At 42.5% G+C, this 12,169-nt stretch overlaps 1 protein-coding gene across 1 annotated transcript; it reads left to right on the top strand.

Annotated features, from left to right (window-relative positions):
• Positions 1–3,843: 3,843 nt before the first annotated feature.
• On the top strand, positions 3,844–5,566 carry Tcim (transcriptional and immune response regulator). The gene has a single exon (XM_048330781.1). It carries the CDS (start codon positions 4,183–4,185, stop codon positions 4,504–4,506), a length of 324 nt encoding a protein of 107 aa, XP_048186738.1. The 5' UTR covers positions 3,844–4,182; the 3' UTR covers positions 4,507–5,566.
• The last annotated feature ends 6,603 nt before the right edge of the window (positions 5,567–12,169 follow it).

Here is a 12,169-nt window from a genome sequence, read left to right as displayed (position 1 = left end):
GTGATTTAAGGGAAAAACTGCCACCTTCCTTTCCCAGGTGCCTGCATTGCTTGGTGTGAGCCTCTTCTACATCTTTAGAACCAGCAGCATAGCACCTGCTCTCCTTTCTGACCTTGTCTTCCTTTTGCAAGGACTCTCAAGGACTATATCGGCCAATTCAGTTCTCCCAGGATAAATCTTAACATCTTTAGATCTTTAATTTATTCATACCTGTAAAATCCCGTTTGCTATCTAAGTAAGTCCCTTTTACTTGTTCTTAAACATTTCAGAGATTAGAGCATTGACATGTCCAAGGTCTACTCCTCAGAGGATATTTTATTTTTTCATACAGTCACTCCACATTGCTCCTGGACTCACTGATCCACCTCCTTCATTATTCCTCTGAAGCAACTGAGGCTATAGGAGAGTGAACCATGGAGTTTGGCTTTCTCATACTTTAATATGACATTTGCAAGAATTTTGACAAAAAGAGTTAAGAATGAAATGAAGTTGCAGACACCATTATTGTACATTATTTCAAAATTTTCTATATTAAGTGATCTAGGAGCTTAATGAGAATAGTAGATTTGATTCTTGCTCAGAGATATAATTGAGCAATCATTACGGTAAATACATGTTTGCAAACCCTAATTAGTAGTACTAAAGAATTGTCTGGTGTATGTTGACAAGGCTCTCTGAGGGAGTAGTTAGAATTTTATGAATGACTAGAATTTGCAGGGAAAAAAAAGAGAAAATGTGCAAATTCTTATGACAGGAGTGAGGGTGATACACTCAAGGAATTTAGAGGTAGAGAGGAAGAGTGGCAAAATGTGACCCTGTAGATCACAGATCACACTCAGTGTGAAACAGGAAAAAGTAGAAACAGGGAAAGTGGTTGAAAAGTGGGTTGAAAGTGGGTGCTATAAGCAGAATTCAGCGTGATAGTGGAATCAGAAATGTCAGGAAAGAGACGCCTTTGTTCCAGGTGAGAAAGGACAGCATGCCAAAGGCTGGGCTCCTGGGGAAGCAGGCACCAAGAAGATCAGCAGGCAACTGACAGATAAGGAGTGGCCTTGGCATCCATGTTTACAGAAGGGCAGGAAACAGGATTGGGTGGAGGGAGACCTCAGTCAAACCAAAGAAGCCTAGAATGAGTACTCCTGACCCTTATAGCAGAGACAGCTGGGGGTTGGAAAGGTTCTGCCTGGTGTTGATCAGTCCCTGCGTGCAGCTTCTCTTGCTACCTACATCTGCTTGTATGTGGCTCTTGCTTGGTGGCAGCCCTCAAAGGCCTGACAGTGTGTATCTGGGAAAATCCATCAGTGAACTCTGGCTTTTGAATCTCAGTATTCACTTTATAGGGGCGAAGCCTAAACCACTACTGTTGAAGATAGAGCAAAAGTAAAGGACTGAGGAAAAGGAAATGTATATAGAACGGAAGAACTCGGTGATAGATTATATATAGGAGCAGAAAAAAAAAGATATGAAGGATGAGAACTCAGTTTCTACCTTTTATAACACAATCGCTCTTTGTACCCTAATTTTTATTCATTCAGGTTGATCCATTTAACTACACAAATAAGCCTATGCCTCAAAAAATAGGTCCAGGCTAAGGATCAAAACTTGGGAACAAACAATTAATTAGAAATAACAGAAAGCACTCCAAATAAGAATCACCTCAAGTAAGAGCAGTGCACAAGGCTGATGAAGCCTTAAGCAGTGATGACCATTAAGTGAATTATGTTTCTTGTCATCACAGTGTATAGGAAACACTCGATGAATCCTTGTTGTCCTGATAATAATGACCTTTGCTAGCAGCTATGGAAATGGCCTGTGCACACCAGTAGCAGTCATGGCATCAGGACTCAGAGGTCTTCAGTGGAAGGACCTGTGCACACCTGAGCAGCCCCAGAGAAATGCTCCTGGTAGGCACTTGCAAGGAGGAGGCCAAGGGCCCCTCCCCCATCCTCTCATCCATCCCTGCCCAGCCGTCCTGGCTTTCCATTCACAAAAGGACCAGAGACTCATCAATTTTCTTGGCACTTTCTACCTAGAGTATTTTAGAAGTTTGTGGCCTCATTTTGTAGCTCCTCCTCACTGCATGCCTCCCTAAGGTTTATTAAGAAGCGACAGCTATCTTTAAAATCATAAGACACATCATGGCCTTCCTGATACTGCAAATTCCCCAAGAGCTAAATAGCTGACACGGGGTGAAAGCTAAGAGTACCAGCAGCCTTGGTGTGAACCACCACCCTCACCCACCTCCACCACTGTCTAATCCTGAGTGGTTCTCCCACTCTTTTGGCTTCTCTCCTCTCTGACTGCAGGAGGGGGGTGCGTGTTCTTGTTTTCAGACCTGTGTACCTGCTGCTCCCTGTCCTACAACACTCTTGCTACGTGTATCCCTACAGCCTCCTCTCCACCTCCCACAGTCTCTGCACCTTCTCTTGTGGTGATGGTCAGCAAGCAGCTGCACCAGCCCGGGAGAGTCTCTGACTTTCCTCCATGCTCCTCTGACTCTGCTTCATTATAATCATGATGTTCATTACTTCCTGATGGCATGGGAATTATACATGAGTCTTTCCTATTGCCTCTCACTAGAATACAAATTTCATTAAGATAAAGTAATGATTCCTTAAGGATCAGGCTGGGTTGCGGGAGGGAGGTGATCTCTTTTTTTTTTTTTTTCTTTGACAGATTTTCAGAGTAGCCTAGGCTGGTTTATTTAAATTCTAAATACTTTTGCTGCCTCCTTTCCTAGAGCTGAGTTCACAGATGTGTACCACAGCTTCCACATTTTTTTAATGGTATGGTTTGACTTTTGGTTGTATTTCCAATGCCTCAAAACTAGTACTATACACTTAGTAAGTATTGCTGGAAAGAATGAATGAAGATGTAAGAATTGCTCTATTTCCTGGTGCAGTAGCTCCTGCTTGTTATTTCCCAGGTCTGATTGGACCAGAGGAGAAAGGTCTGCCACTGCTTCATGGAGAACCAGAAAGTGGACCAACTATTCAGTCCATTCAAAGAAGTCTCTGGCCCTTTAAAGCGAACACCTCCCATATGAAATCTCAGGCTTCAGCAGGGATGCTGGCTATTGGAATCCTGTGGACTGCAGGAATAACAGATTTAAATTTGTTTAAAGAAGGTATCACTAGGCTTGGGTGATTCCAAAATAAAGGTTAACATGGAAGGTCAGCTCATTCCTTTTGGAAATGGAGCCTACAAAAAGCACTGATTGACTTTTCCTGTCTGCAGTTTTTTCTTTTTTTCTTCTTTTGGTTTTGGGGCTTGAACTTGGGGCCTGGGCGCTGTCTCTGAGCCCCTTTGCTCTCCCACTTTGAACTACAGCGCCACTTCCAGTTTTCTGGTAGTTAGTTGGACATACATCTCACAGACTTTCCTGCCTGGGTTGCTTCCAACTGTGATCCTCAGATCATAGCCTCCTTAGTAGCTAGGATTAAAAGTATTAACCATGGGTGCCAGGTTCTGTCTGCATTTTTGGTAGCAATGGCCATCCCAGGCACAGCCTGAGGAGATATTTCTCCTGGGTATTCTTGTTATTGCTATGAAATTACAGTCTTCTTCAGTGATTACAGCTTGCCACGGACCGGCTCTGGGACGTCATGGTTACTGGCTGTGCTTGGTCAGCTCTTGGATGGGTAAACTTCAACTTAGGCTCCAGAACCACGCACACTCCGGAGCACTTCCTGGGCTTTGAAGCGTTGTCACCGACTCAGCCACAGCCAATGATACGGACGTCCAAAGGGCACAGAAGTGGGCTGCCTAATGTTTGGAGTACACTTTAATTACTTGTTTGGTAACTGAAAGTTTCCTGAACTTGGCAGCATGCCTTGTTTCAGCTGTCCTTTGGGGAGACTTTGAGAGTCCAAGCTACCCCATTTATACCTTATCTTGCCTAGTGTCAGCTCTGTGTATAATCCTCTTGCTCCCGGTGCGCGAAGGGGAAGCCTCAGGGCCCTGCCTGGGCTGGCTGGGTTCTGCCCAGGAACAGGAGCTCACAGGCTCTCAGCAGGGCAACTGTTAACTCCCGGTGGTTGTGCTTCCTTGAGATCATGCTGATGTCACAAGTGTAACTCGAGCTGGGAGCTTTGTTCACACTTTAAATAGCAGTCCCGGAATGATCCTGCCACAGACTCCGCCGAGCCTGGGAGCTGAGTTCCTGGAGATCTCACGACATCGATGAAAGCAAAGCGAAGAAGCCACCAAGCCGTCGCCATGTCCACGTCGCTGCGAGTGAGCCCGTCCATCCACGGCTACCACTTCGACACAGCCTCTCGGAAGAAAGCCGTGGGCAATATCTTCGAAAACATAGACCAAGAATCACTACAAAGGCTCTTCAAAAACTCTGGCGACAAGAAAGCTGAGGAGAGAGCGAAGATCATATTTGCCCTAGACCAAGATTTGGAGGAGAAAACCCGGGCGCTGATGGCCTTGAAGAAGAGGACGAAAGACAAGCTGCTCCAGTTCCTGAAGCTGCGGAAATATTCCCTGAAGGTCCACTGAGGAGGACAGGACGGATAGGGACCTTATCCAAGACTGGACGTTTCCAGAGTGAGTTTGCAAGACCCGAACAAGGGCAGCATCTTGCTGCTGTCTTGCAAGTTTCTCCATGGAGACTCAGAGGTTGGAAGGGAGCACGGCGGAGTGCCCACAGACTCCAAGCAATCTCGTGGCCGGTGCTGTTGCCTGGAGGAGGGAGTGCTCCAGCAAGCACTGCAAACTTTCAGCGCAGGAAAGGACTGTCACTGCGTGGGGAGCCTGGACAGACGCAGAGCCAGAGACAGAAGATGGATGGCTAGGAAGACAGCAGGCACCAGAGTCACTTGCCAGGCCAAAGGACTTGACTTAATCCCACTGATTTCTCTCTCTCTCTCTCTCTCTCTCTCTCTCTCTCTCTCTCTCTCTCTCTTTCTCTCTCTCTCCCTCTTCCTCTCTTTTTACTGTCTCTATCAAACTGGGCAGGGAGAGGGAGGATAAACCGAGAATGCCTAGCACATATTGTTTACTGAAATTTTTTTATTAGAATTTTCAAAATGTTGTCTAGCTGTTAATGCTGTCTGTGGACATCGACCCTTAGGCATCAGTAATTATTTATTGGCATTCATGACAGAGCCTGAGAAAATGGACCGCACAGTGTAAAGTACATATTGAAGGAGTTGCAATGACTTTTGCCACCTTCTGGCCTGTTTGTAAAGGGCTTTTATACATTTCAAACTCGCACAAAAGTTGAAATAATGGGGTCGTTCATAAATCCAAAGTACTGTGAACATTTTTGTAATTACTTTTTATCATCTGACTAATGCTAAAATGTAATCTAGTTAAATTTGTTACAAGTACTTCAATAAGCATTAGGAAGTGAATATGACATATTAGTTTATACAGATGCTATGGTTTCTATAATTTATTATACATGGCAAGTGATATGCAACTCTAATAAATTATAAGATTAGCTGCTATTGGTCTGTAATGTTTGGTCTTAGAGGAAAAAATGAGATGGTGACTTTTGATTATTATAAACTTTTCTGCAGATTCAACTCTAAAAATAAATGGTGCTTTTGGAGTAGCTTTTGCCAATTTTTTTTTTTTCAAAACAAATTCTAATACCTACTACCTAGGAAGTTTCTCTGTCCTTATTTTCAAATATAAGACATAGAAGTAGAGATTTGGAAATGAACTTACCAAAATTGCTTTTTTATATCTCCTGAAGGGTGTGTTTAAAAGGCTTTCTCCATAATTTTAAATTTTTTCCTCTGTGGTAACAGTAGCTATGTACATATGTACATTTATTTGTCCCCAAACAATATGTCTTGGGTTAATCTGAATCATGATAAAAATTCTCTGGGTTATCACTGTTTATTGAATGTAAACAAAGACAGTGATAGCATTACTGTTTTATTTCCACATTCATTTATAATAAATGTTCCTAAGAAGGCCTACATCAATGCCCACTGTGTTTTCCTAATAGAAAGAAATAAAAATTCCCCAGAAACCAGGAAGAAAGTTAAAAATACACATATTTAAAAAATAAATGTCAGTAATAGGATACCAAAATAAGCAAAACTATCTAGAACATTTTGGGAAGGTTACAATGCATGATTTTAAATACTAATTTTGTGTGTGTAGAGGGCTTGAACTCAGGGTCTGGGAACTATTTTTGAGCTTTTGTGCTCAAGGCACAAAAGTGCTCTACCACTTCAGCTAGCAGCTTTTTGCTAGTTAATTGGAAATAAGAGTCCTACAAGCTTTCCTTCCTGAGCTAGCTTTAAACCATGATCTTCAGATCTCGCCTCTTGAGTACCTAGGATTATAGATCTGAGCCACTGGCACCTGGCTTTAATACTATTCTTTTTGAATAGGTCTGATGACCTTTGTATTATTATCAGGTGACAATAAATGTCCTTGGATTGTTTATATTTTTAAAAACAAAATTAAGTGGTAAAATTAATATTCTAGATAAGCTTAAAAATTACTCCATTAAGAAGTTCGAGGCTGGGGATGCATTCAACACTGGTACTTACCTAGTATGTGCCCTGGGTTCTGCATGTAAACAACACTAAAAAGAGCCCTTTTCAGAAGTGTGTGTGTGTGTGTGTGTGTGTGTGTGTGTGTGTGTGAATTTTTCTGGGAGTAATGTTCATGATGTTCAACAGATTTGCAAAAGAATTTTAGAACTAAAATGGCAGGGCTTTGTTGCGGGACTTGGGATGGTGAATGTAGAAGCTGCGAAGAAGTCAGTCCTCTTCTTTACACCACCCTGCCTCCTACCTGATGAGCTGAGTGTTCTCTATGTACTCGGAATAAGCCCTCTGCCCCTGATGGGACCTACTAATAAAAACCTTTTAGTTATTTTCTACTCCAAGATTGAAGCTGAGTATAATTGTATAGTCCTCTAATCCCAGTATTTGGGAAGCTAGCTTGGGCTTCATAACAAAACTTAGTTTTAAAACAAAAGGATTGAAACGTCTGACATACTCCAAAGGTTGAATTTACTGTACATGTCCATAACTATTTATTCTATCACTGTTGCTTTCAATAGCTTGCAGTGGGTAACTTAGCCTCTCTCTTTTTTTTTTAACTGTATTTTTTGTCTTTTCTTTTTTGGTACTGGGGATGGAACCCAGGACATTGCACTTGCTAGGCAAGCACTTTGCCACTGAGCTACATCCCAGCCCTAGCTTTTCTTATTAATTATTTTCTTACAGTCTATTATCCTTATTTCTTGATCTCAAAATCAAAATATAGGAAAGAAATTAAAAGCCAATCTAAATATGAACCACAGTAGGATAGAGAATAAAATTCTTCCCATAGATTATTATAAATTGCTATTATAAATTTCTCTTCATGGCAAACAAGAAGTGAAATCAATGTGGTGGCACAGGAGAAATTTTAACTTTATAATAAATACACTATTTAATGTTAGATGAAAATTAACATTATGAAAAAGAAGAATCAGTTCAATTTAGAATCCCATCTATAGGTTAGGGATAGTCAAGTAGATCTTAGGACATCTTATGGTAAAAGAAGCAAGAGTACTAAGGTTAAATAGCTAATTGACAATATTTGTCTCAGGATCATAATGTAAAAAACTTTCACTGGCCATTTACTGACTTGGCAATTGTCTAAGTATTGTGTTTTTACAGATGTGTGTATTAAACCACTTCATGCATAACCATAACCTAAGAGGTAAGAGCATGTGTATGTATGTGCTCATGGATGGATGGATGGATAGATAGATACATAGATAGATAGATAGACAGATAGATAGATTCATCTACAAACCAGCTGAAGCACAGAGATTAAACTTGGCCAATGACACATAGTTCATGACTCCAGCAACCATATCCAGGAAAACTGGCCTCACTAGGAGAAATCAGGCTTCATGCTTTCCTTTCAAGTGACAATTATTTCTAGTTTACTAGCTAGGAAAAAAGAAGGAATGGCCACTGAGAGCTTCTTTCATCTCATCTGTCTTTGTCTATCTATTTCTGGCACTGGCATTCCATGGAGAAACTGTTGTAGTTAAATAATTTTTATGGTGTCCATCAGTTCTTAGACACAGACTTTCAATCATGCAGTTAAAGTAACACTACATCAGTAACTTGTAATCCAGGTCACACCTCAGGTCTCCTTCAGACATTCAAGGAATTGTATGCTCCTTGGGGGCATCAGAAAGCATAATTCATGGTGTTATTTTTTCCCTGAATGTAGAAGAGGGCTTGCCTTGCAAATGAACTTCATTGGAGAAAGGAGGCCAGCTTTTAGTATATCTGACTGTACTGTCTCCATTGTCAGAGCTGAGTTGCAGGATGTAGCTGACGTTCCCCTGTGAAGTCTCACCCTCTGAAGGATGACTTTGGCCTGGTCTGGGACTGTATGTTCTCTCAGAGTCTTGGTCCACTTTTAGCGGCAGGCCAGGCTTCCCAGCACAGCAGGTGTTGGATGGCAACTATACTTTATTCACTTACACACAATCAAATGGTCATCCCCAGGAGTGTGGGACAAGAAAGTCTGGGCAGATTCTGATTTTTCCTCCCAAAAGAGCCAAAAAAGGCTAGAGAATGAGATAGGGAGCTACAGAGGCTGTTGTATGAATGCCTATGTGTGTGTGTAAGTGTGCATGTGGCTGTCTGTGTGTGAGTGGACATGGCAGTGTGCATGTCTGCATGTGTCTATGCACACATAGGTATAGGGTCATGAGTGCATGCGGGTGTCTGTGTCTGTATCTTTGGGGAGTAACTGGAGAAGGGAACAGAATCTAGTCCACTCTGGGGAGACACACGAGGATTCCATAGAGAATTTTCCCTGCTTCAGAGCAGGAGTGGGCAGCCCTTAGGTAGAAATGTGCAGGGCAAGAAAGCAGGAAAGAAGCAAACAGTTTGAGGACCTCCAGCTCCATATGACGTGAAGGATAATTAGAAAGACCTTAAATGGTGAGCTTGAGCATTCATGTTAATCTACAGTCTTGGGAACTTTAAGGAATAACATTTACTGCCTAACTATTACATTTCAGGAACTGGAGGAAAACTTGGTTAGCATACAGGAGAACAAAGCCCTGTCTAGCCGCTGAACTTACCGTTACATTCTACAGTGTGATTTTTCCAGAACTCTAGCCTGTTGTTGTGTCCCAGAGTAAAACACCTCCCACAGGACATTTGCAATTCTCTAACAGTGAGCAGCTCTGTGGCAGCTAGCAATGGAAACAGACAAGGCTGTGAAGAAAAGTGCTGTGTGGTCAGGTCAGAGAAACTGCACTGTCCTGTTGCTTGATTACATTTTCAAGAAAGCGTGGCCTCACTTAAGTCTTGTGATGTTTTATCATTTAGCAAGTATTATGAAGCAGTGGCTACTAAGATCTCCTTTCACTTGGATAACTCTTCACTGATGAAGTGATGGTCCAGGCCCATGCAAATCTCTTCTAGTTCCAGTCCACATACATGGACAGTGGAGATATATGGAGGCTTGGCCATCCAGACACATATAGGCACACGTGTGCACCCACATACCTGCGAAAATAGAGTCTTGTGGTTCCTTTCCCGGAGCCTGTTTCCTGTCTGGAGATAGCAGCCACATGTGGAGCAAACACCTCCAGACTAATACTGGAAATGCGAGACTTTCCCAACTCTACTTTGGGCAAATTCCTTCTGTAACTCTGGATTTTCTCTGTAAGGCAGGGAAAGTCTCACCTATGATATGACCTCTGTCTCACAGTCCACCAATGGCAAGCCCTAACCGCCCAGCTTCCAGGACAGCATGTTTCTGGATCAGGGATTCCTCTTAAACAGCTTTTTGTTTGTTTATTTGATTGTTTTTGTTTGCTTGATTGGGGCTTGAATTCAGGGCTTTGCGCTCTTGCTTAGCTTTTCCACTCAAGGCTGATGCTCAACCACTTGAGCCATACCTCTGCTTCTGGCTTTTTGCTGGTTAATTGGAGAGTTTCTTGGCTATCTGCTTGGCCTAGCTTTGAACCATGATCCTCAGATCTCTGACTTCTCAGCAGATGGGATCACAAGCGTGAACCACCAGTGCCCAGCTTTAAACACACTTTTGATCATTCCCAATGACTTCCAGAGGGTAAGATGAAGGAAGAACAGCTTGTGGCTGCACCTGGGTCTTTAATCGCCTCTTTTTTGTTCCAGTTGGCTGGTATCCCTGCCTGAGATGGATGTTAACATTCACTCTCTTCCACATCTAAGTGTCATGGAGAGAATCTCCACTGCTGGAAAAATTGCAATCACCTGTGAAGCTTTAGAAATATACATTCCTGGTCCCAACCTCTGGGTGTGGAGCCCACAAGCAGATATTTTCATAAAGCTGCACAGTCAACTGTATAGGAGATCAGACTTAGGGAATCATTTCATAAGTTACACTGGATCTTCTGTCACTGACACATCACAATGTAAGACCAAGAAACCACTTTTGATTTTGTGGCATTAGAATATCCATTACTACAGAAATTTGTCATTTATTCAAACTAATAATCAAGAATCTGGTGAGGTGGCCTGTTCCTGTGATCCCAGCTACAGAAAGAGGACAAGATAGGAAGGGAAAATATGCAAGTGCCTATTGGAAAAGTGAAGACTAAAAGTCCTGGAGTTTAGCTCAAAGGTAGAGCACCTGCTTAGCCATTGTGATGCCCTGGGTTTAATTTCTACTGTTGTCAAACAAAACAAACCCTACTATACTTTGAGAATAGTACTTCAAATATTTGTAACAGCAGTTGGTAGGGATGAGACATCTGTTCTCCTTCTGGGGTCTTTTGATCTTGGTCCTCTTCTGATATTTATCTACTTGGCTGTTAGAAAGGATGCATGTTTATTTACACTGACTTTTGTTTTATCTTCCTGAAATGATCTGTGTGTATTACTGAAGCCCAGCTTCTCTCCGATAAGTTTTGAAGAGTCCTGCAGACCCTGGAGAGTTCCAGGAGCTAGCTTCAGTGTCTGGAGGCCCTTTCACAGTGTAGGACTGTCCCTGCAAAACACAGAAGGCAATGCGCATGTTTATAAGCCTGCTCTCATCGAGTCTCCTGGGGTGCGTTTTCATATCCAGGCCTCCGGATTTAATGATTCAGAATGTCTAGGCCTGGCTCTTGCTCTCTCACGCCGCAATCACTCCCCAGGTGATGTTGCCGCTGAGTCAGATTGGGAACTACTGGCCTAGATGAAAGTCACACATTGTGCTCATTCTAATTCATGCCCATATCCCCGAGCATATTGCAGGCCTCAGCATAGTTCCTGGCAGTATTGTGGAATGGATTGTGGAATGGATTGTCTCTGATCCATTATTTGATTCTGCTATAAATTCTGTTCTTCTGAGGAATCTTACCTGATCGTGGAAACCCACAATGTCGTCACTGTTACACTGTATCAAAATTCTCACAAAGTGTTTAGTCTTTTAAAACATGGAATGCTTAATTTCTGCTTTATTTACTCCTTGCCTGCTTGGCGGGAGATTCATTTCTTTGTCCAGACAACACATCTGTTAAAGGGAAAATCTAGCATCATCACCAGTTGTCAGAAAAGTTAGCATACTAGCAATTAAGAGGAAAACTTCCTTCCCACGCTGAATCTCTGACACTGAGATAATGCCATTTCAATTTTAAGGAGAGAGTGACAGGGAAGACTGAAATCAGGGTGAAGGGACACCTCTACCTAGAAAAAGAGAAGCCCCCAAAGGGGAAAAGGATAGAAGAGCATCTGCTCTCTGACTTTCCTGGTCCTGACCCTGGTTTTGGAGAGGTGGGTAACTGCATGTGCCCCCACCCCCACCATGTAGTGGATAGCAGAATAGCAAGTAGAGAAGGGCTAGGGCCTGGAGACCTCTTGTTCTGTCTTACCCATTGACCAGTTATGTGAAAACCTGAAGAAATGATTTCATGGCTCTCAAGCTCATTTGATTATCTGCAAAATAGGTATGATAATACCATCTGAGTTACTTGGTTAGGATCTTCAAAGCACTACTGACTGAGTAGCTTAAGCAACAGAAATGTGTTTCTCACAGTTTTGGGGGCTGAAAATTTGAGATCAGGGTTGATTTCTCTTGACTGTCTCCACAACAGACATCGATCTTCTCTCCACACCTCGTATCGGAAGGCATGTCTGGGTCCCCATCTCAGCCCTCGTGGAGTCATCACTCCTCCTGGATTAGGACCTATTATGATAGTCAT

This window comes from Perognathus longimembris, chromosome 21, assembly GCF_023159225.1.
Source record: "Perognathus longimembris pacificus isolate PPM17 chromosome 21, ASM2315922v1, whole genome shotgun sequence".
In the NCBI taxonomy this organism is placed as follows: domain Eukaryota; kingdom Metazoa; phylum Chordata; class Mammalia; order Rodentia; family Heteromyidae; genus Perognathus; species Perognathus longimembris.
The sequence above is the reverse complement of the archived record's forward strand: the minus strand, read 5'-3'. Positions and strand labels throughout refer to the sequence as shown.

Excerpts from the sequence above, each read along its gene's own strand:
- Tcim (XM_048330781.1), top strand. The coding sequence starts at position 4,183 with ATGAAAGCAAAGCGAAGAAGCCACCAAGCCGTCGCCATGTCCACGTCG.